The sequence below is a fragment of the Garra rufa genome, chromosome 15, assembly GCF_049309525.1.
Source record: "Garra rufa chromosome 15, GarRuf1.0, whole genome shotgun sequence".
Classification (NCBI taxonomy): Eukaryota; Metazoa; Chordata; class Actinopteri; order Cypriniformes; family Cyprinidae; genus Garra; species Garra rufa.
The window spans coordinates 18441458-18466694 of NC_133375.1; the positions used below are offsets into that span (position 1 = coordinate 18441458).

A 25237-nucleotide genomic window follows, 5' to 3' on the forward strand; every position below is an offset into this window, starting at 1 on the left:
AGAAGCTACAGAAGATACTTAAATGTTTCCCAGAAGACAAAAGTTAAATTGACCCTGATCTTCAAATTGAAAAAAAAAATTCACCTCCACACCCTTGATACATAATGTTTATTTCTGGAGCATGAATAAGCATTTGAACCTTCTGTAATAGTTGCATATGAGTCCCTCAATTGTCCTCAGTGTGAAAAGGTGGATCTCAAAATCAGACAGTCATACAGTCACACCGAATACCTCTGATTGAGATGTTTTAGATTTAGACATCTATTAGCTGTTTCTAATTTGCTGAATGAATGAACTGTTCATTTCTTATGTGCTTTCTGTTCTGAACAGTTGATCAGTCGAAAGGACAAGGCCACTTTTGAGAAGCTTGACTTTCTGACGTCAAAGGAAGAGAATTATAACCGCATGAGAGAGTACATCAGGTCCCTCAAAATGGCCCCCTGCATCCCCTACCTAGGTAAGTGTCAGTAAAAGACTGCATTTGTACTTGTGTTAATGGAGTTTTATAGACTCCATCCCCTCATGTCACCACAACGTCCAGACGGAAATATCTTGGGCGGTTTACTGGCTTTAGGAATTGTTTTAATGAAGCTTTGTTCACGTCCAGAACAAAAATTTACAGATAATTTACTCACCCCCTTGTCATCCAAGATGTTCATGTCTTTCTTTCTTCAGTGGTAAAGAAATTATGTTTTTTTGAAGCAAACATTACAGGATTTTTCTCCATATAGTGGACTTCTATTAAATGCAGCTTCAAAGGGCTATAAAGAAGGGTCTTATTTAGCAAAACGATTGGCTGTTTTCTAAAATAAAATACTTTTTAACCTCAAATGCTTGTCTTGTCTAGCTCTGAGTGAACTCCGGGTCAATATACTTAGGGTATGTCGAAAAACTCCTACACATTTTCTCCTTCAACTTCAAAATCCTTCCACATCGCTGCAGAAGTACCGACCAAGTGTTTACAAAGTGAATGCGCAAGGAGTATCTAACTGTCTTGAATAAGAATACACAGAGTTCATGCAGAGATAGACAAGATGAATTTAAGGTTGAAAAGTATATAAATTGTATTTTTTTTTTTATTAACCGATCGTTTCTCAGGATAAGACCCTTTTTAATTGGCTGTATATATAATGACACCGCATTATATCTTTTTGGCCTTGGCCTCAATTGCACTTTCTATGGTGACCAGCAGAGGGCGATTCAGTATACCACTCTGGTTCAGTAATGATTGACAAATGTGCTGTATCCTGTTTTAGAAAAGAATCATTTCAGGAGTTTGTAGGATTTCTGCTTTTGCTCAAATATTCTGTCATGACGCAATACATAAACTAAAAAAAGCCTTTTGACTTTCTCTCTATCCACTTCAGTGGCTTTAGACAGGATGTATAGATGGAAAATACAATGAAATCATATTGTAGCATTTATTTCCAAATTGGTAGCCTCTTTTCCTCTCTTATGAGTAGACGTCTGTCAGAGACTCATTGGATGTTTCAGAAGCCCAGTGAGCGATTAGTTACACATCAGTCTGTTCTAAAGGCACTGACAGCACTTGAAATGGATGCCTCCCTCAGGATTGTCGCTCTCGTGGGAAACAGGATCCAGATCTTTTCACTCATTTATGCCGTTCCATTTTAGTCATCAGCAGCAAGGTTCGTATTGCTAATCCAGCTGTTAACCGAGAGCCCGACTTGATCAGAAAGAGATCTGGAGGCTTTACGTTTAGGAGAATGTTTTCACTGTCTTGTTTTTACGAGATGCACTTTATAAGATGTGGATGTTTGATTTTGGACAGCATAACAGACCGTTCAGAAAGTCATTGCCACATGCTTGAGTCCCGAGCTCATGGTCACAGAGTTTTCCAGGTGCGCTTGTGTCATTGTGGTATGTGAATAACTAAAAGGCCAGTCAGGAATAACTTCAGACGGCTGTAACTCAAATTGTCTCATGGTCTGTAACTTGCAGGCTGGTTCCTTTCTCGATATCTAAAATGCACAAACAGAAAATCACTGTCATTTCGAAGAAGGCAAACATGTGGATAGTGCAGACGGATGCCGTCTTGCATCTCTCAGCCGCACACATCTTTCTTATTAACCAAATTTCCTTTACATAATCTACACTGAGTGTCTGCTTCCACTTGGGCAGCGTGTCAGCAGACTGTTTCTCAGTCAACAGAAGGCTTTCTCAGACGTCACTCAGCAGAAACCGCCGTACCTGGTGCCGGTACTTTATGGTTTACTTTTATTCCCGTTTCTGAGCAGCAGGCAGTTGAAACCGCAGGGACGGAAAGACTGTTTGACGTGGCTGAGGTTGTGCAGGCTGTCACTTCAGATCTGTCAGTTTCCACTGTGCTTTTCCAGTGGCCCTTTCCATTTCCCATTGGGGCAAAGGAAAAAGGAAATGAAAGGGTTTGGGGTTTTGTCAAACACTGTTTTAATGCTTTTTGATGTATTTAGTTGAACTTGTGTTATTGGTTTTACTAAAAAAAGGATTGATACCTTCAGTTTGTACAAAAAGAACCCTTGAAAAGGTGTGGGAAGAAAGTCTGAAAAAATGATCATGATACTGTTTCAAAAGTATTAAAGCCATAATTTACCAGCTCCCCTAACAACAAGAAAACATTAGCCTCAGCGAAGCTTAAAGGATTAGTTCACTTCCAGAATAAAAATGTCCTCATAATTTACTCATCGCCATGTCTTCCAGAATCTTCATGTCTTTTGTTCTTCAGTCAAAAAGAAAATTAAGGTTTTGGAGAAAAACATTCCAGGATTTTTCTCCATTTAGTGGACTTCAGTGGGAGCCAACGGGTTGAAGGTCCAAATTTAAGCTTTAAAGAGCTCTACCTGATCCCAGTCGAGGAATAAGGGTCTAATCCAATAAAATTATCAGTCTTTTTTTTTTTTAAATGGCAAATTATATACTTTTTAATCACAAATGCTCATCTTGCACTAGCTCTGCGATGCATATGCACATGCATTACATAATCACATTGGAAAGGTCACGCATGGTTAATTCTACGTCTGTGTACTCCGGTTCAAAAAGGTAGGGTAAGGAAACTTCGTCCGGCATCTGTGTTTTACCTTTTCGGTAAAGGGCGTTGGACTTTCTTTGCACATTCGCTTTGTAAACACTGGGTATTCCACCTACGTAACGGGTGACCTTTCCAACATGATTACGCAATGCTAGTGGAGCATTTATGGTTAAAAGAATATTATATATATATATTTTTAAAATAAAATGACAGATCGTTTCGCTAGATAAGACCCTTATTCTTCGGCTGGGTTTGTGTAGAGCCCTTTGAAGCTGCATTGAAACTGCAATTTGCATTGAAACCTGCTGATCCCCATTGAAGTCCACTATATGGAGAAAAATCCTGCAATGTTTACTCAAAAACCTTATTTTTTTGTGACAGAAAAAAGACATAAACATCTTGGATGACATTAGGGTAAGTAAGTTAGTTCATCTTCGTAATAAAAAATTCCAGATAATCCTTTAAGAGCTACTTTGGATTAAAAAAAAAAAATAAATAAACCAATATGCTGTCCTTTATTATATGAACCTTTATTTTATGAAGCTCCGAGAATATTTTTTGTACACAAAGAAAACAAAAATGAAGACTTTATTCAACAGTTTGTCAAAAGTGGTTACGGTTGAACCACTAATGTCACATGGACTGTTTTATCGATGTCCTTACTACTGTTTTTGGCAGAGGTTTAACGTCATAATTTACTATTACCCATCATTTTATTATTTTTTTTAATTTTTACTTATAATAACACATTTAATTGGTTTTATTTTTGTTCACGTTTTCATTTTCATTCACATTCATTAAATCATGAACCTACAGGATGATATAGGCTTATGCATTTATTTTGAAGAAAATATCTAAAAAATATGGTAGGGCTAGGTAAAAAAACAAAACTTTCTTGATTTTTTTAATAGATTCTCATTTTCATGAACCAATATTGATTCTTAAATCCTAATCTATCTTTTGGTCTATGCTATTTTCAGCTGAGAAATGAACAGTACATAATGCGCCTCCCATCCAGTTAAAGGAGTAGTTCACTTTCAGAACAAATGTTTACAGATAATTTACTCACCTCCTTGTCATCGAAGATGTTCATGTCTTTCGTTCTTCAAACGATAAGAAATTATGTTTCTTGAGGAAAACATTTCAGGAATTATCTCCATATAATGGTGCCCCCGAGTTTGATCTTCCAAAATGCAGTTTAAATGTAGCTTCAAAGGGCTCTAAATGATCCTAGCTGAGGAAGAAGGGTCTTATTTAGTAAAACGATTGGTCATTTTCGAAACAAACTGACTATTTATGTACATTCTAACCTCAAATGCTTGTCTTGTCTATAGCCGCTTTTCCACTATCGGGCCGAACCGTTCTTAGAACGGTTGGGTACAGTTCCAGTTGTGTTTCCACCTGAGCCTGGTACGGCACGGAACGATTACAAACCGTTCTCGGCACGGAATTCTCGGCACGGTTAGACAACGTGCTGAACCGGGCTGGTAAAATGCGTGTGCATGACGTCGCCACGCTGTTGCCTGGCTACCAGTTTCTCTATGGCTCTGTCATATGGCTAAGCGGATGCGCAGTAAGCAGATACGGTAAATATAAATATAAATGGCTGTGACACTTTGGTCTGTGGATGAAACATTTGCTCTAATATTGATATTTGGACAGAAAGAAAAATTCAACAACAGCTGGAGGGTGCAAAGAGAAACGAAAAGTTTTTAAAATTATAGCGCAGTGTCTTGCAGAGAAGGGCATTAAGAAAAGTTCAAAACAGTGCCTGGAAAAAATAAAAAAACTGAAAACATACATATCGCGTCCAAAAGGACAATAACAGTAGAAGCGGGGCTGTCTACTCTTGCGTTACCAAGGCAACGATTTGACGCATTTGTATTTACATTCCAAAGAGTTCCGTTATCTGCACCACAGTGGAAAATCAAACCGTATCTGTGCTGACTGGCCCGGATCGGCACGGAACAGAACGGTTAAGCATTGAGAACGGTTCGGCCCGATAGTGGAAAAGCGGCTTATGTCTGCGTAAACTCTTTTTTTTTCCGGTTCAAGGCAGTTGGGATATGTCGAAAAACTCCCATCTCGTTTTCTTCCCCAACGTCAAAACTGTCCTACATCACTGCTGAAGTCCTGACCCAGTGTTTACAAAGTGAACATGCAAAGATCAAATGCCCTTTAAAAAAGAAAAAAAGAAGTTGGGGAAGAAAAGAGATGGGAGTTTTTCGACCCGGATAACACAGACTATGCATGCAGAGCACAGAGACGAGACAAGGCAAGCTTTTGAGGTTAAAAAGTATATAAATTGTCAATTTGTTTAAAAAATGACCAATCATTTTACTAGATAATACCCTTCTTCCTCGGCTGGGATTGTTTAGAAACCTTTGAAGCTGTGTTTTAACTGCATTTTGGAAGTTCAAACTTGGGGGCACCATTGAAGTCCACTATATGGAGATAATTCCTGAAATGTTTTCCTCAAGAAACAATTTCTTTTCTAGTTCTGGGCCTTGAACATGGTAGTAGCATTGCTGTCTATGCAGGGTCAGAAAGCTCTCGGATTTAATCAAAATTTCCTAATTTGTGTTCTGAAGATGAAAGGTCTTACAGGTTTGGAGCAACATGAGGGTGAGTAATTAATGACGGAAATGTCATTTTTAGTTAAACTATTCCATTAAATCCCAAAATACTATTTCCTCTTAGATTTCCAACCATAGACAAGACAAGCAATTCAACAGCAAGCCACATATGCTCAGTGGAACTTATGTTTATTTAACATTTCTTTAAATAGTCAAAGAGTGAATTGTTGTTTCAGTCTTACGTAGAATTTTCAAATCAATTGCTTGTGCTTGTGCTTTTCCCTTTTACTCTGGCTAATGAACTTATATACACAGCAGAACCACTCCAGCTGTAGTAGATCAATGTTTAATCCATTCACAGACAAAACCTGTAGCTGTACATCCTTTATTGCAACAGTATGACAGTACCTGGGGAAATCAGTTACACTTACAGTATATTACAAATTACACATTATTTTCAACAATATTACGTTTATATGTACATAAACAAGTTGGATCTTCATTTGACACCAACAGCTAATTTACACAGTAAATACAGTTTAGATGGAGCAATCGATGACTGTTTTGTGGTTTTATGTTTAATTATGCATACTTGTTTTTTTTTTTTAACTACAACATTACATGAATTTTAAACATGATATTCCTGAAATAAATTATGAGTCATTCATTTCATAAGGAAACATATATTCTCTTAGCTTTGAATAAACTAGAAAAGCATAAGCTATTTATCACCGGATTGGATGTCCTGTGTCTATTTGCAACTGAGTACTGATTCTAATATTTTATGGCCTATTTGACACAATAATTCTAAACAACTGATAACAGATTCACAATTGCACTGTATATATATATATAAAGAAGAACAGGTTTGGTTTGATTTGAATGAACTAGAGTGAAAAAGCACATCATGTTCATGATCTATTTTTGTTTAGTAACAATTATTGACACTTTTATGTGTTCTTTTGACAATTTGGTGTTCCTTCTCAGTTACGTCTGTCCTTTTTTGCCACATATCTTATTTAACTTTTATGTAGGAAGCCAAACCACAATCTAAAATGAATTGCACTTTATAGGGTGAACGGCGACCGTGGGAGAGCATTTTTATCAGTCCATTCCCTGTGTTTATGTGCTGCTCAGTGGAAGGTGTTTGGGTTGGGTCGGATCATCATCACAACCTTCTTGAGTGAATAGGCGCCTCCTCTGAATTCAGCCCAGTACACGCCGTCCTGATAGCGGCTGCGGTAGTGACCTCCCCTGTACCACACGCCATTCAGATTTGAGTGGGCACAGGCATTATACCACCAGCCTCCCTTTTGATAGTGAGCACAGTTGCCTGAGGAAAAAATAAAACATGTTTTTAGGTAAGATGTGTATGGGTCAATAAATGTGACCCTGGACCACAAAACCAGTCTTAAGTAGCATGGGTATATTTGTAGCAATAGCCAAAAATACATTGTATGGGTCAAAATGACCGAAAATCATTGGGATATTAAGTAAAGATCATGTTCCATGAAGATATTTTGTAAATTTCCTACCGTAAATATACCCAAATGTAATTTTTGATGAGTAATATGCATTGCTAAGAATGAAGATTTGGACAACTTTAAAAGATTTTTTTTTAATATTTTGATTTTTTTTTTTTTTTGCACACTCAGATTTTCAAATAGTTGTACAGTATCTCAGCCAAATATTGCACTTTTCCATCAATGGAAAGCTTATTTATTCAGCTTTTAGACGATGTATAAATCTCAATTTCAAACAAATCAACCCTTATGACTGTGTTTGTGATCCAGGGTCACAAATATATAAAAAAATCTAATATCTAATTAAAATTTTACTGATACCTGTATATACGTCATGATCCCTGTCCAGAGTGGTGAACTGCTTCCCATTGTGCCACGTTAGAGAGTCACCGGCATTGCCGTGATAACGTCCCACCCTGAGCCTGTAGAAGTCGCTTTCGGGTTCAAGGCGGAAACTTGCATACTCTGCAAATGTCTTGCGTCCAGACCAGTCCTCTAAAGTGACCAGTAGTTTGTAGTTCCCCTGGTTGGTTATCCAATATAAGTTTTCCAGACCCAGCCAATACTCTCCATCGATGTTTCCAAAGCCTTGCTGTAATAAAACAGAGGAGCGCCTGCCATTAAGTATGTGATGGACCAAGTAAAATATTTCTTTTAGTGTACATTACTCAGTCTATATTATGTTGTCATGACCTTGAGGCAGAAAAAAAGACATTTGGTATAGGGTTTGTTCTTGTTTTACTGGTAGGCATTTCATTAGCCAGCACATTCTTTGCATTGATAGGCATCTTCTGAGCCTGTAAAGCACTTGTGATTCCGGCTTTCCTTGTGTTTAATACTGTATCTGCAGGGCCTGTTTGTTTTGTGCTTGGCAAGAGTTCAAATTAAGCTTTTTTTCAGAGTCTCTGAACTCACAGGGATTCTGTTGTAGAGTGATTCTATTGTAAACTTTAAAGTGCCTCTATTTTTCTATCAAGTAGACCAATTATAACAGACTGGGTCATTTGGCCAATCAGAGCAGAGTAGGCTTTAGAGCGACTGAACTGAACTGCTTTGAACAAATTGTTTAAGACTCATTGGAGAATGAGATGATATTAAATGCATATTTTAAGAAAACTAAAGCATTTTTGACTGCATGCATATAAACCTATTTTAGGAGACTTCTGAAACATTAGGAACCTATAGCATAATAAGGGCACTTTAAATAAGAACTCTTAATACTTAACACTAGATAAGAAAAGAATATTATTGATTCATCTGTAGATTACATACTGTATATGTAATACATAAAACATACACATAGATCATATTAAAGAGCAGGTCATATTTTTAGTGATATTGTGTTGGAGTCCCATACAAAAGGTTTAAATGCATCTAAGGTTTGAAAACATTGTAATTTTCTCAGAACATACATTTATACATAGTCTAGGGATGCACCGATCCTTATCGGCCGATCACTTGCGCGTTTTGTCAGTAAAGCCGGTTCTGTAATCAGCGGTAAATGCCATCAGGTGCGTGATTTCACGTTGAGCCGTATATACTACACACAGCCGTTGTTCACTGACGAGCTGCGCACATTCACACTGATAATGAACATTGATTTGCGCAGCTCGTCGGTAAACAACGGCTGTGTGTAGTATATACGGCTCAACGTGAAATCACGCACCTGATGGCATTTACCGCTGATTACAGAACCGGCTTTACTGACAAAACGCGCAAGCTTTATCGGCCGATTGGTATCGGTGCATCCCTAACATAGTCATTTGTCAATGATTTCGAAATGGTTTGAACTAGCTTTGAGCGTAATGTCTGTAAACCCCTTCCTTCAATAAGCCTACTCTGCTCTGATTGGTCAGCTAGCCAAAAGATTCAAAAATATGACAAAATATATAAGATGATTTTGAGTTGACTGTTTCTTTTGAAAGACAAGGATAGCTACGTAACAAACAGCAAAAAATAAATAAATAAATAAACCTGTATGACCTGCTCTTTAATGTTCAGAGAATAATTGAGTAGGTTTTTATTTTCATTGAGGCATTTCAGCGCAGTGTGGTACTTTCTGCTTGGCATATATGTTTCTCATTAAACCTCTTTAAGTGCATGGCTCTGTATGTTAACTGCCATACGGTTCAGCTTATGTGAAGAGTTATAGACCATATGACATTAAGTGACAAAGGTAAAATGTAAGCAAATTGTTACCACAAAAACATAAATTTACTTGTTTGTTGAATTTACCACCATTGGTAAAGGAAGGCATATATCAACTCTGTCTAGTACATAGATGTTATACCTTTAATCGGACAGCTCATTTCCCTTATTTTTAAATTTATCGACTAAGGGTGCTTTCACATCTGTGGTTCGGTTCATTTGGTCCGGACCAAGGGCAACAAATGATACATTGTAGCATTTTTCTGTCATTTTGGGTCCTTTTCACACCACACTGATTGCTCTGGTCCGAACCAGTTGAAACGAACCAAAATGCAGTCATGTGACAACATCCACATCACTCGTTGGCCAGATTGTGTCATTGAACCGCTTATCTATAATGGAGAATTATATAGATCAGCGTATTGAACGTATTTTCTAAACTGTTAGGGGCCGTCTTTTGCACGCTCGAGCTCGTCATTTCAAATGTAGAAATCGCACTCAGAATGGAAGCGACGCGATCGTTTTTTCCATTCGCGAACGCACCGCATTGAAAACATCTCAACTTTTCAGAATGCCGCAAGCGCACCGCAGGTCATGTGACATGAACCAACCAATCAGCTTCATCCTTTCCCTTAATAACATTGAAAGCACTGGCAAGTTGGAGAAACAGCTTATCATAGCTGTACAGGAATAAACATTTTTGAATAAATATAATAGCAGAGCTACTGGAAGCATTTTTAATGCTGAAAATCCATTTATCCTTTGCTGCGTATTTATGGAGAGCGCAGGTCATGGTTTCTTAGCAATGGCAGACGCCATTGGAGCGCAAGCTACAGAGCAGTTTGGAAAGAAAGAGAAAGCGGCACGCCTAGCGTTTTCCACGCGTTTTTAGGCGCGACATGTGAACGGCCCCTTAAACAATGAGAAAGATTGTGATGTTCTTGTGAGTTTTCGAAAGTTGGGACCTAACATGATCATCAGACCAAATTTATGAGGCTCCGCACCTCCTCACAACTCCAAGCTTGTCCGCGAGCTGCCATGGAGCTATGTTGCTAAAGCACTAACTGTCAACAAATACTTGCCCTCATCCCATAATGAACAGCGCAGCTGACTATGGCAGCCGGATTAGTCCAAAAAGGCGCAGTACTTTTTGCGGTTGGGTCTGTTCTAGTTCGGGTCATGATCTCACCACAAACCGCTCCAGTGTTCGTTTGAAAGCGTACCGAGACCACCTCTTAAAGGAGGTCTCGGTACGCTTTTTTGGTCCGCTTTTGGTGTGCACTCGAGTGCGATTGCTACATTCACACCTGCCCAAACGAACCGCACCAAGAGGGAAAACGAACTCTAGTGCGATTTAACCGAACTAAATAAGGCAGGTGTGAAAACATATAATAATTTATTGTTCAGAATTTAGATTCTGGGCTCACCTTATATGTCTCCCAGTTTCTGAAGAAGTTGACAGAGCCATCCATTCTTCTCTGGACTACTGTCCAGCCACCAGGATCCTGTCTTTGATCACACCACACTTGCATCAGCTTGTTGGTGTTCTCTGGCTTCACTAGGTGCATGCCACTGTTAGTGTGACCGTCCTCCAGAGCCTCCAGACAATCCTTCCAGGGACCTTGCAAAAAAAAATAAAAAAAAAAATCATTCAGCATTTACCAAGCATTTACCCCACTTGGCTTATTTCATCTCATAGTGAGAATATGACACCGTGATGGACAGAACTATGTTGGCTTGAAGAGAAATTTGAGTGCAAAGCTGAAGCAATTGTCTAATCAAGGGCAGTCATACTCTGGATCCCCCTGTACGCCATTCTCAGTTGCATCTACCTATCTTGTTCTTCCGTGGCACAGCTGGAAAAGTTCTTAACGTAAGAAAGAGGATTGACCTTGGCTGCCATTCTGGCTTGGGAAGTTGCCTCTGCTGTTCCAGCCAAACATAACGCTGGCACGGACGCCAAAGAAAGGCCCATTTGATAAATAATGCAGTAGCAAGTAGATTAGCAAGCACTTCCAAAGTTCCCCGGGCATAGAGCTGTGTTTTTATAGGGATGTGTCGAAAATGGCTCCAATTTTCATAGTTTTCCAATGAGAACCAGGAAAACATCCATAATTTAGCTGTCTTCAAAATCATGACTTGATCCAGATCATTGTTTTTCTGTTTTTTTTTTGTTTTGTTTTGTTTTTTTGTTTAAGTAAACACAGCAGACAGGTTGATGCATATGGAAGCCCGTTTCCACCAGTGAATAACAAATGTTAAAAAGTAATTACGACTTTTTATCCTTTTTTTTTTTGTTGAGATGAGTTTACATCTTGCACTTCTGACTATTTTCTCAGAATAGCGTGATACAAACTTACAATTCTGACTTTTTTTCTCAGTAATGTGAGATCTCGCAATTTGGACTTTATATTTTATATTTAAACTATATCGCAATTGTGAGTTGTAAAGTTATAGCCCAAATTGCAAGATATAAAGGTAGAATTATGAAATATAAACTTGCAATTCTAACTTTTTTCTCAGAATTGTGAGATATAAAGTCAGAATTGTGGGATATGAACTCAAACTTGCGAGAAATAAAGTCAGAATTGTGAGAGATAAAGTCCGATAACTTTTTTCTTTTTCTTTTTCTTTTTTGCGAGTTGTAAAGTTATAAAGTCAGAATCGCAAGATATAAAGTCTGATTTGTGGGATATAAACTCACAATTCTAACTTTTTTTCTCAGAATTGTAAGACATAAACTTGCAATTCTGACTTTAAAGTGAACTATAAAGTTTTAATGTCAGAATTGTGGGATATAAACTCACACTTGCAACAAATAAAGTCAGAATTGTGAAAGATAAACTTGCAATTAAATTTTTTTTTTCAGAATTAAAATATAAACTCACAATTCTGGCTTTAAAACTATATAAACTCACAATTGCGAGTTGTAAAGTTATAAAGTCAGAATTGTAAGATATAAAGTCAGAATTGCAAGATATAAACTCGCAATCCTAACTTTTTTTCTCAGAATTGTGAAATATAAAATTGCGATTCTGACTTTAAAGTGAGCTGTGAAGTTTTAAAGTCAAAATTGCAAGATATAAAGTCAGAATTGTGGAATATAAACTCACAATTCTGACTTTAGAATTATATAAACTCGCAATTGCGAGTTGTAAAGTTATAAAGTCAAAATTGCAAGATATAAAGTCAGAATTATGGGATATAATGTCAGAATTGTGAAATATAAACCTGCAATTCTGCCTTTAAAGTGAGCTGTAAAGGTTTAAAGTCAGAATTGTGGGATATAAACTCGCAATTCTAACATTTTTCTCAGTATTGTAAGAGATTTTATTTCTCAGTTTACATCTCACAATTCTGACTTAATTCGCAGTTCTGAGGGTTTTTTTTCTTGCAATTGTTTCATGCAGTTCTGAGAGAAAAGTCAAAATTGTGAGATCGCAGTTATGAGGAAAAAAGTCAGAATTGTGAGATAAAAAGTCACAATTACCTTTTTATAATTTTTTAATCAGTGGCGAAAATGGGCTTCAGTAGATACACACCCTGCTAGGGAAAAAAACATCTTTGACCAGACTAGCTGGTTTATGCTGGTTTAGTTTTGATCTAACAAATGGAACAGCAATATTCAGTAGCAAAACCTAGCTGGTGAAGCGGATTATGCTAATTAAAACGCATGATAGGTTTCATATGATGATCTTTTCAGTAGGGAAAGCAGTCAAACCTAAACAAACTTGAGAGTTAAACTCCTAAAGCAGATGACCTCACATGTTCCATTTTTGTTTGTGTATTTTACCCGTGCTTTCCCTCTTGTCAGATCAGGCAGACAGCCTTTGAATAATCTTACATTCCAGCCCCAAAGCATTACTGAGGCCTTGTGGTCTGCTTACAGTAGTCTGGAACTTTTTAGTGTTTACTCTCATCTTGTAGCTTATAAAATGTAGGCCTCATGCCCGACGACTGGCCCTTACTCTCTAGCCACACCAACCCCTTCGTGACTCTGGATGGCATGTTTACAAATAAGCTGGATCTGCCTTTTCCCAAAACACAGGACTTTGCTCCAGTTGGTTTCACTTGTATTTCACTTCTAGCCGTACTTACAGTTCACACTCTTATAATTTAGATATTTCTGGCTGCATTTATGATAAAAGACCCCTGACCGCTGGTTACTTAGCCTCCAGAGCACACTCCACCAAGCCAGGTTGTGTCTATGTCTCTGAAATCTCTCTGGCTGGCTGATTTTCACTGCATGCCAGGTTAAGAGCCATCACACTACCTGACAAATTTAAGATAACAACGCAGACGGAGCTCATTAGCCCCATACTGTGAGGAAAACTGAATCTGTTCCAGCTTTTCCAATCCTGAGAGGAGCATGTGCTAAACAGCATTTTATCGGGTCCAAACATTTTTCATTACATTTTTCATTTTTCATTACATCTATCTATCTATCTTTGAATTTAAAACTATATAAACTCACAATTGTGAGTTGTAAAGTTATAGCCAAAAGGCAGAATTATGGAATATAAACTTGCACTTGCGCGAAAAGCCATTTCAGAATTAAGATATAAACTGGCAATTCTGACTTAAAAACTATATGAACTCACAATTGTGAGATGTAAAGTTATAAAGTCAGAATTATGGCAAATAAAGTCGGAATTGTGGGATATAAACTCACAATTCTAACTTCTTTACATGTCTGTCTGTTCTATTCAATTGTATTGTATGTACTTGTATTTACTCATTAATAAGAAGAATTATTATTATTAATAATATTAATAATAATAAAATAAAAATAAATAAATTTCAAAATGAATTAAATAAACAAAATTGGTAAGTGGAATATATAATAAATATTCAATTATGTTTTTCTGTAACATTTATATATACAATTTAACATATTTAAATTATTTTTTAACTTTTAATTTAAATATACAATGGGGTGCAAAGGTCCAAAAATGTTTATTTATTTAATTTATATTGTAAAATAAAAACAAATTATGATTCTTCACTCATCTCTCTCTCATTCTCTCTTTCTCGATCTATCATTATTCAATTGCATCATATTTATTTACTTATTAATAATAATTATTATTATTACAATTATTATTACTGCTAAAAATAATAATAATAATAACAATAATGATAATAAAATGAATAAATAAATACATTTCAAATAAGTTAAATACAAAATGGATAAGTGTAATACATAATAAAAATTCAGTAATGTTTTGTATAACATTAATAGCAATATTATTTTTTAAATAATGGGGGCAGAGGTGTACAAAGGTGAAAATATGTGATTTTATTTTCGCAATTTATTCTATTGTATCATGTGTTTGTTTATTTATTAACAATAAGAATAATTATTAGCATTAATAACAGTAATAAATAAATGAATAAATAAAATTCAAATTAAATAAAAATCTGATAAGTGTAATATATATAAATATTCAGTAATGTTTTTATTAAATTTATATATACAATTTAACATATAATAATATTATTTTTACATTTTCTAGTGCTTTCAAACGATTAATCGTAATTAATCGTGATTAATCAGAATTAATCGCATTATTTACTTAATATGTGTGTGTACTGTGTATATTTAATATGTATATAGATATAGATATATACACACGTGCACTTATATATTTAAGAAAATATGTTGTTTATATATTCAAAATATTTATATATAATATACATTATATGAATATAAATATATGCATGTAAATATGCAAATATTTTCAAAAATATATTATATATTGTATGTGTGTGTGTTTATATAAACATAATAAATATACACAGTATACAAACATATATTATGTGATTAATCGCGATTAATCGTTCGACAGCACTAAAATTTTATTTTATATCTTAACATTTATTATCTTAACATTTAATATTTATTATTATATTAGATAAAATAATTTTACTGTTACCTAACTCTGTTTCTGTTAAGCAAATGTTGTTTTGTTAGTAATTTTAAGTTAGTGTTTTTGTTTTATCAGTGTTTTGTTCTAAATTTTAATTCTATATTTTTCAACCCTAATAAAATCACCTCACTCCACATTCTTTGCCTCATTATCCTGGAGCCACCAATGTCTTGTTCTCCCTTGGAGAAGTCTGCTTGTCAGCAAATTATAAACTCCTTTTAAGCCCCCTTCTGTTTAATTGGTCGTAGAACATTTTACACCATGGAAACTTGCCACTTAATCCAAAATCACTGCCAAAACAAGCATTTGAAGCAGACAAAGAAATCAAGTCAGGAAAAGAACAGAATAGAAGGTTCAAAGGTACAATGTTCGAATCATTTGTTTCACTTTGTGTCACTTCTAAATTCCTCTGACATTGCTGTTTTACAGTGACAATATTTTGCTATACTTGCTCATGGGGCTTTATGGAGAGAAGTTTAGATAAAAGCAGCTGTTATGTCTGGCAGACAAATGGACAAAGTTTAGATTAGGTGTGTATGAGAAAGATGGAGCGAGAGACGTCCTGAACAAAAACAGTCTAATGGATGAGGAGAACGACAGTGGGAAGAAAATTGGCTTTTTCCACTACAAAGATTATAGCTAATGTTTGCAGAGATGAATGAGGTGTTGAACTGGAGCACGAATCCATCAAGTCAAGTGAACTTTAGAGGAGATATGGTAGGAAGAAGGGAGGAAGAAGAAACCAAGAGGCCTTCAACGGTGTGGGTCATGTTAAAACAACTTTGCAAATCTATCTAGCAGGAAGACCCAGACTAGATAGAGCTCAGTGTTTGTGTGGGATGTCTGGGTCGCGTATGTCTGGTAACACTGGAATAAATGACTTCATTTCAACATCCCTCCCTGCCCTGCTCTTTCTCCAGTCATCTTATTTACGTTTTCATCACTGAAGCTTTAATGTTGTAATGACCCCTTTTAGACTGTAAACCAGCGCTGTTTTTTGTCAGATCAAGCCTTGTTTGTGTGCAAACTGCAGAAAACACAGACATCAAATTTTATTTTCTTGACATCCACTTTACTATATTTTTCTAAAAGCTTAATTTGCGGTCAAATTAGTGCATTTTCAGCGACGTTTTGCGGGCAAAAACAGTCCATTGCAGCACATTTGCATGAACTTTTCGTGAAATCTGCGTGAGGGAACCTTTCGACCTCATACAACATTTTTCACCGTATGGATTCATATTAAAAAGCCTTGATTTTCCCAATGAAAATTTGCAGAGCAATGGCAAATGGGATTGCATCTTTACATTTGTCCACCATTTTGCCATCTGACTGAGGTCTGATCGGTCTCTTCTGAATGTCTTATTTTTAATACCCTTTCATAGCATATACAGTATATGCTCTTAAAAATAAAGGTGCTTCACGATGCCATAGAAGAACCTTTTTTTTGTCTAAATGGTTCCTTAAAGAACTTTTAACATTTAAAGAACATTTCTGTTTCACAAAAGGTTCTTCAGATTATAGTAAGGAACGAAAGAGATGGTTCTTTAAAGAACCTTTGACTGAATGGTTCTTTGTGGAACCAAAAAGTTCTTCTATGGCATCATGTGCATGTCTAAGGGAGGTAAAAGCTAAAGAAATGAACATAAATCAATATATATTAATGTGTAATTACCATATACATATATGGACATTTATAGTTTAAATGTGGCCTATGATAGCGTGTCCTTATGCCATTTTCTAACTCGGCCACTGTAGATTTTTTTCTGACAGTCTTCTTTCCTTCACTTTTTCTTTTTTTTTGTCTTCTGTCCAGAATCTTTCTCTATTTCCGTTCAGAGCTCTTTTTCGTACTGTAGTCCCATTGTGAAAGCTTGAGTCTCCTTGAGGAGAGTTTGTGTAACCTTTGCTATTAATGCAGGCAGACCTAGCCAGGAAATTGCTCATGTCACCAGATGGAGAGGAAATATAGCCACTGAAAGATGCCTTTTTCATTTTCGCTTAGTTTAAATAATAAATCGACTAAATATATATGTTGGTTTTGGAGTGGATGATATTAGCAAAAAAATTATGTAATGATATTATAATGTTGTGATGCATTATGATAAGCACATTTTTAAAAAAAAGTGATTAAATACTGCTGGAAAAAATTATGAAAATTCTGACTTTTCTTAGATACGCATGATACAAACTTGCAATTTGGACTTTTTTTCCCCCCAGAATTGTGTGATATAAACTCGCAATTCCGAGTAATAAAACCAGAATTCCAAGATATAAATTAAATTCTGAAAAATTAAATCAGAATTGCTAGATATAAACAGGCAATTCTGACTTTTTTCAGAATTTTGTGATATAAACTTGCAATTACTAGTAATAAAGGGAGAACTGAGGAATATAAACTCACAAGCATGAGGAAAAAAAAGTCAGAATTTCAAGATATAAATTTTTTTTTCCTCCGAACTGCATTTATATCTTGCAATTCAGATTTTTCCTTAGAACTGATAGATAAAAACAGGCAATTCTGACTTTTTTTCTCAGAATTATGTGATATAAATTTGCAATTGCGAGTAATAAAGTGAGATTTGCAGAATATAAACTCGTAAGCACAAGAATAAAAGTCAGAATTGCAACATAATAACATAATTGCAATATAAACTCACAATTTTGACTTTGTTTCTCCGAACTGTTTATATCTTGCAATTCTCGCAATTTTTTCTCAGAATTGCATGTTACAAACTTGTAGTTTTAAATTTTTTTCTCAGAATTGTGTGATTTAAAAACTCGCAATTGTTCGTTAAAAAGTCAGAATTGCAAGATTTTTTTTCAGAATTGTGTGATATAGACTCACAATTTTGACCTTTTTTCTCCGAACTGCATTTATATCTCACAATTCAGATTTTTTTTCTCGTAATTGCGCCTTTACATTTCATTATTCTGACTTTTTATAATATATAAACTTGCATTTCTGACTTTTTTTTCCAAAAATGAAGTCAGAATTGGGACATATAAACAGGCAATTCTTTTTTTCTCATAATTGTACGATATAAACGCGCAATCGCAAAAAATATAGTCAGAATTACAAGACACAAACACACAATTTTTACTTTTTTTTTTCCAAACTTTCTTCATGTTTTTATCTCGCAATTCTGACTTTTTTTCTTTTTTTATTCAGTAGTGGAAACAGGCTTCCGTAAAAAAAACAACAACAAAAAAAACATATCATGTTCATTGCTTTGAAGCATAAGTATTCATTAAAACCAAACCGTTTTTTGATAAATAATATTTTAACTTTTCTGCAGTCCAAAAATTAGGCTTTTCATTTTTTTTTTTTTTTTGTAGACCATTAAAAGCGTTTAAAATGAAATGTAACATCTACTCTGAAATTGATAAACTGTATTAAATATCAGAAATTTTTGATGTCCTTGTGTAACAATGCCACCCATGGGTATGACTCAACACAAAATATTGTTTATGATATTCATCATCTGACCAGATTAACAAACTAGATGTTGGCATTTCAAAGCTGAGACAACAACAGATGCTTTATCGTCACATCACTGTGTGGGAGCAACTATGCAGAAAGAATTTGAGATTAATGAACTTTGATAGGCACTGCTGAATAATGATGGGGGATTTTGAGAGAAAATAGGATAAGAGTCATCAAATGGAAATATCACGCTTTGAATAATTTAATGTCAATAACTATTGATGTTGCTTTTGACATTTATGTACAATTTTTTTTTTTTTCAAAAAGTTAAAAGTCTTAGAAGTCATTTTATACCTCATTATATATACCTGTACTGGCACTTTTGATCAATTTAATGCATTTTTGCTAATAGAAGATATTAATCTTAGTAGGCTGAAACTTTTGAATAGTTGAGGGCACAAAAACTAATCCATTTCCTCAAAATGCAAGTATTTAATTCTCATTTCAGTTTTTTTCTCTTTAAAATTGTACATGCAACTCTGGAGGAATGAAGCTGAGACTTACCAGAGGGTTTGTTTGTGGTGGATGGGCTGTGAGTTCCTCCTGGCATGGTGGGAAGTGGCGGAGGTGGCACTTTATGGTTCTGATCGCTCTGGATCTCGTTGGTGATCTGGTTGTTGCGGCTAAAGGTTGGCGGCTGGTAAGGTTTATTGAGGGGTGGTGAAGGTCTGGGTTGCGGTTGAGGTTGGGGCTGAGATTGGACCGGTACCCTAGGAACCACAACCGGTGGTCCCCTCTGACACTGCGCTTCAAGAAGGGCAATGAGCGCTGACTGGTTATTGGCCAGTGAGGCGAGATGCTGATACTTATGCTCCAGATCTTTATAGCGGTTTGTAAGCTGCAGCATCTCAGAAGTCTGGTTAAGGATCTTGTTCTCCAGTTGCGAGAGCTCTAGCGCGTTGTCCCTCTTGCGGATGATCTCATGCAGCAGCTGCATGTATAACTGCGTCACTCGGGAGTTCATATTACGGGACTCTTTGCGCAAAAGCTTAACCTCATTTACGATGCCACCGTCAACTTCTACAAGCTGCTGCAGAGTCTCGATTTGTCTCTTCTGCTTGTGTAGCTCAGAATTAAGGAGTTCCAGTTCCTGCTTATTGACACGGTTCTCCAGCACAGTCTCGGGCTCCTTGGAGTTCACACAGATGGCTCCCGTAACCTTCTGCTGGGGTACGATGAAGGTGTAAGAGCACTTGTCCTGTGAAGGAGGCTCGGGGGCACGTCGTGTGCGAGAGATCGACAGGAATTCAACCTCTGGACCTTCATCACTGCTGTCAAACTGCTGAGTGCTTCCCTCCGTTTCAGGAAACCGTCCATTCGCCAAGAGCAACACCAGCCATACTAGTGCAGAAACATCCATGACCACACACCTGTGAATTACATGAGGAGAGGAAAAAAAACATGTTTTTATTTATTCATAAACAGGGCTCTACAGTGTGACCATTTCAGTTGCATTTGTGAGTGAAAACTACCGCGTGCAACTATGAAAAAATAACCATGTGCGACTGACTCAGCATATTTGTGTTTGCGCTGAGGGGAGATTCAAAGGTTTCTATGTGTTTTTGCAACATTAAGTACGGACATATCTTACAAGTCCTTTCATAAAACAAAGTGTAGAGAGAGTGTAAATAAGAGATGCATTGTGCATTAAAGAGAGCGTTGTTGATCGTAATGGAACTATTGCGATAAACTAAGATGAGTGACAGCTTTTGATTTTTAAGGTAATATTAAGTGATTTACATTGTCTGACTATAACACTATTGCCTACTTTTTCTCTGTTTCGTCACCAAAAATGGTCTGAAACAAGTCACAACCATTCAAACCAAGTGGTGTTTTCGTTAATGAACGTGCATTTTTAAATGAATCTAGTGAGTCAATGATTCAATTTCCTGTTCATAAAGACAGTCACTTACTTTATTCCTGAATAAATGAGCCGTTCGAACAATTCAAATGAATGATATTATTCAATAATTAAATCAGTGACTTGCCGCCACCTACTGGCAGATTTAGTTTCATTTTAAAGTATCTTTTCAGTTATTTAAATCGTTTCATATCTGTATTAAAATTGTATATAAAAAATCGTTAGTCTCAACATGAATTTTTTTATTTGGTTGCACTCATGCCACCTCTGAGCCTCAATAAACATGAAAATACATCAACAGTCCACTTTTGTGTTCTTCTGTGCCACCTCTGTAGTACAAATAAACTAATGTTAATACTGATTTCATTTGATTGGTAACTTATTCTTATTCTGCTTGTTCTAATTCTGTTGTTTTAATTTTTAAATTTTAAGATCTTAAAAATATATATATTTTTAAATTTGACAAAAAATATGACATACTTTTAATAAAGTTGCCAAAAATGCCATTACAAAGGTAAAAACAAAATTCCCCTGTAAATCACTATAAGGAATATCACCTTGTGCACCTAAATTTTTTTAACTTAAAAAGAAAAGCGTAAAGCCCTGATAAATATATCATAAACATATTGAAATCTTAACTTTGATACCACCCTAAGTGTTTGGAACCTGGGTTATCCTCCTGAGACCCCGCCTATTGACTTGTGTCCTCTGTAGTGGACCTTGTGTTTTCATAAATTTTCTTTGAATTTTTTGAGCTACTCTGTCAAGTCCTGTTGTACTGTGCAGAGGACATCCTGGGCTTTCTAGTGATATGTCATTTGATTGGCTGGCATGCTAGGAACCACTTCTTACACTGAATCCAAAATGGCCGGCATACAAATGAGCACATTTTATGGGAAGGAGAGAGAAATGTAAAATTTTGCTTTTTTACATGTTTTTTACTATTATTATCACATATATATTTGTTTATTAAAGTGTCAGTAACAATACATTTAGCTTTCAAAGCTGTTAAATTGTTTATGTTTCAAAATATCATCCTTTTTTAAATGTCAACTATAGTGGACATCAGGACCATCTTAATGTAATTAATGACTGCATGTTGTAGGAGGCAGAACTGAAGCAGAGAGGATTTTTATAAGATAGTTGAGGGAGACTCTGACTTAGAGCTGTCAGATGAGGATCAATTTGAATGTAACATACAAGAAGATGTTGAAGAAGAGGAAGAAATTGCAGGAGACTCAGATGAGCAGACTGAGACAGACACAGAGACAGAAAGGGAAGAACAGGAAAGATGCCGCACTCTGTGGTTCTGCAGCAGGACAATGCACACCAGCAAATTCACTTCTGAATGGTTGAAGACTTTGGAGTGGCCTAGTCAAAGTCCTGACCTGAATCCTATTGAGATGCCCACAGCATGACCTTAAAAAGGCGGTCCATGCACGAAAACCCTCCAATGTGGCTGAATTACAACAATTCTGCTAAGATGAGTGGGCCAAAATTCCTGCACAGTGCCGTAACAGACTCATTGCAAGTTATGGAAAATGCTTGATTTCAGTTGTTTTGTTTTTGTTACATAAATGTTGGATTAATATCCCTTTACAGCCATATTCTGTACAGTTTTGTTGTCTGAGTTTGGCTGTCATTTCGAACTAAAATGGTCCTGTGGTCCACTACAGTGGACGTGCTGTAAAATTAAAAATAAAAACAAAACGTAAAAACTCTAAATTGTAGGATTTTTTTTAACCCAAAGGATGTAGGAAATCACAAAAAAACAAAAACAAAAAAGAGACACTTTTTTTCTTTGGGTCTCAGGAGTTATTATGACATGTATGGCTTAATATAAAGTAAATTATGTCTTATACTGAAATATATAGTAGAAAACCCATTAAAGATTTATTTTTAAAAATCCACATAATTTTATACATATTTTGGACTGTGGGGAGCTCATTATTTCGATGACGTGAAATGGTTGCACTCGGTGAGCTACTGGTGCTACCTGTTGCTATTTTTACCACAATACAACTTGGAAAAAAATATTGATTCGATGACCACAGATACTGAAAGACCTTACTGGTAGCAATGGATATAACTGTAGGCTTAAACCAAATCCTGTACCATCGATTCTTCCACACTGAGAAACTCTTTCAGTGGCTGCGGTGTCATGACAAGCGCCCGCATGTTTATATCCTGCCAGGATGGCATCTAACATTTCTTGTCTCTGCCGTTTGTAAGCTTTTTTAGTAGCTGTGGTCCACTAAAAGCCTCAAAGCCATCATGACTAAAGTGTAAAGAACAAATACGCTGGTCTTTAGAAAGTTTTAATCATCCACAGGCATCTTCCTATTCTTTTCGCCTCTTTTTATCGCTAGGAAAACAGTGGAAACTTGCATCGCTTCTCTTGTTGACCTTTAACTAAAAAATAACAACCAAAAGCTGCACAATGTGCATTGTATCAATATTTTCTTTTCCGAGTTCTGTATTCTAAGTTATGTTGTGGTAAAAATAACAACAGGTTGCGCCAGCAGCTCACTGAGTGCAACCATTTCACATCATCAAAATAATGGTGCCCCCTATAGTCCAAATTATGTATAAAACTATGTGGGTTTTTTAAATAGCGTAAATTTTACTACATATTTCTGTAAGAGACATCATTTAAGTTATATTAAAGCATACAAGTGGTATACAATACCAGAGGTATCCCCATGTTTTTCCATTCTCGAGGCCAACGCGAGGCTTGAGGCTAATTTTCCCCTCTATCTGTCCGAACAGGCCTAGCTTAACCAAACGAACACAACCCCAACTGATCTAGACAGGAGATCTGGCACCTCACTCAACGTCTGTCACGCCAGAGAGCTCATTACAGCAGAGTCAGTGAGCTGCCCCTGTTTCTAACCCAGCCGTGGAGGTTCTTGATCTCAGGGGACAGATTAGGTTTCACTGGGAGAAATGGTCTGGCAAGCCACGTGTTACTCCAGCACTGATGGAGAAACAGACAGGAGTGTGGCTGACCCTCACAGCAGGGGAATTATGAGGCTCTGCAGCCCCATATTCTGTAAGCTCTTGGCCTCGCTGGAGCTTCTGGACTTGAATTTCTTTTAAACACTCTCTCTGCGTCCTCTCTCTCTCTCTCATGTGTAGTGTTGGCAAGCTTGATTCATTCTGGTGATTCAGTTCATCCTGTCTCATATTGTCTGATTCATGGTTACGAATCAGTTTATTCAGAAAGTTTATGTAAATGTACATATTCCGAAAAATGTCATTATCAACCTGGTTATATAAATTAGGGTTTATTCTATTGTTTTCATTAACAAAAACCTTTTTTTAATAGTTGTAGAAAACAACACTTTTGACAGAATCATGCAAGTTTTGACCACCCACACTTTATGTATCATGTATCATGTAGAATAATGGAGCTGCTGAATGCAGAGTGACACAGATTGTTTAATTCTGCTGAATGGATTGTTTGGTCATCATGGGTGTCCTGGTAAACTGCCATATGAATGAGTTCTCAATGACGGCACTTGCTTATCTGAACTTTGCCACAGGCTTGAACATCACTGAGAGAGAATGGAAAAATTGATGTAGCTGTAGTTCATACAAGCACTGGGATTTTACTCTAATTATAAGCGTGTATTGCATAAAATGCATTGTGAAAGGCGTGCATAAACTGTGTCCAAAAAAAACCTTACAAGACCCTTGTAAATTAATAATGAATTAGGAATGGTTCATGCAGAGTTCCTTTGTGCTGTTTTTGAATTGTTTTCTAACAACTGATATATTTAACTGTGGCTTCACGTCTTGTTTTTTTTTTTAGTGTCAAATTAAAGTTCAACATTTCGCAATACATACTGAGACCCTGAGCTAATTTTCCATTCCGCTTTGTCTTGCATTTAAATGTAAATATACAGATGAACCTATTTGACAATTGTGCCATTATTTTCGAAACATTGTGTCAAATGTTTAAAAACGCAACTTTTTTTTTACATTTCACTGTGCTAAGTCTCTCATTTTTAAATGCAAGAACACATTTGGTATTCATTAGGGCTGGGTTTTGACACAGATTTCATGATTCAATTTGATTCTGATTTACAAGTTTGCAATTCGATTCGATTTCCGATTAGATTCAGTATAGGTTATTTTGGATATATGTGACTCTGGACCACAAAACCAGTCAAGGGTCTGTTTTTTTCGAAATTGAGATTTCATCATCTGAAAGCCAAATAAGTAAGCTTTTCATTGATGTATGGTTTGTTAGGATAGGGCAATATTTGCTCGAGATACAACTATTTGAATATCTGGAAACTGAGAGTGCAAGAAAATCATAATTTTGAGAAAAGTTGTTCAAATTAATTGCATATTACTAATCAAAAATTAGGTTTTGCTGTATTTATGGTAGAAAATTTACAAAGTATTTTCATGGAACATGATATTTGCTTAATATCCTAATGATTTTTGGCATAAAAGAAAAATCTATCATTTTGACCCATACAGTGTATTTTTGGCTATTGCTACAAATATACCCATTGCACTTAAAAATGTAAAATGTTCAGGGTGTGTTTTCATTATATAAGGGGTAATGTATTTTTCTATGATAGTTGCAAAGACAGAGCAAATTTGACATCTGTTTCCAGTTTGCTTCTGTCTGTCATTTGAATTTAGTCTCCAGGAAGGTATGACGTGATTTATT

General features: G+C 36.0%; 2 protein-coding genes across 3 annotated transcripts in view; one reads left to right on the top strand and one right to left on the bottom strand.

The window, feature by feature from the left end:
* ralgps1 (Ral GEF with PH domain and SH3 binding motif 1) overlaps window positions 1–25237 on the top strand; it is a 164786-nt gene that overhangs the window by 57056 nt on the left and 82493 nt on the right. Inside the window, exon 9 of the mRNA XM_073819499.1 lies at window positions 331–457. Coding sequence (XP_073675600.1) covers window positions 331–457 — 127 coding nt within the window. The remainder of the gene's footprint in view (window positions 1–330; window positions 458–25237) is intronic.
* angptl2b (angiopoietin-like 2b) overlaps window positions 5976–25237 on the bottom strand; it is a 32310-nt gene continuing 13048 nt past the window's right edge. For both annotated transcript variants that reach the window (XM_073818896.1, XM_073818897.1), the window contains exons 2-5: window positions 19194–20059; window positions 10703–10896; window positions 7449–7719; window positions 5976–6937 (exon numbers count right to left, since the gene is read on the bottom strand). In XM_073818896.1, the coding sequence (XP_073674997.1) occupies window positions 6738–6937; window positions 7449–7719; window positions 10703–10896; window positions 19194–20049 (1521 nt within the window). In that variant the 5' untranslated portion in view covers window positions 20050–20059 and the 3' untranslated portion in view covers window positions 5976–6737. The remainder of the gene's footprint in view (window positions 6938–7448; window positions 7720–10702; window positions 10897–19193; window positions 20060–25237) is intronic.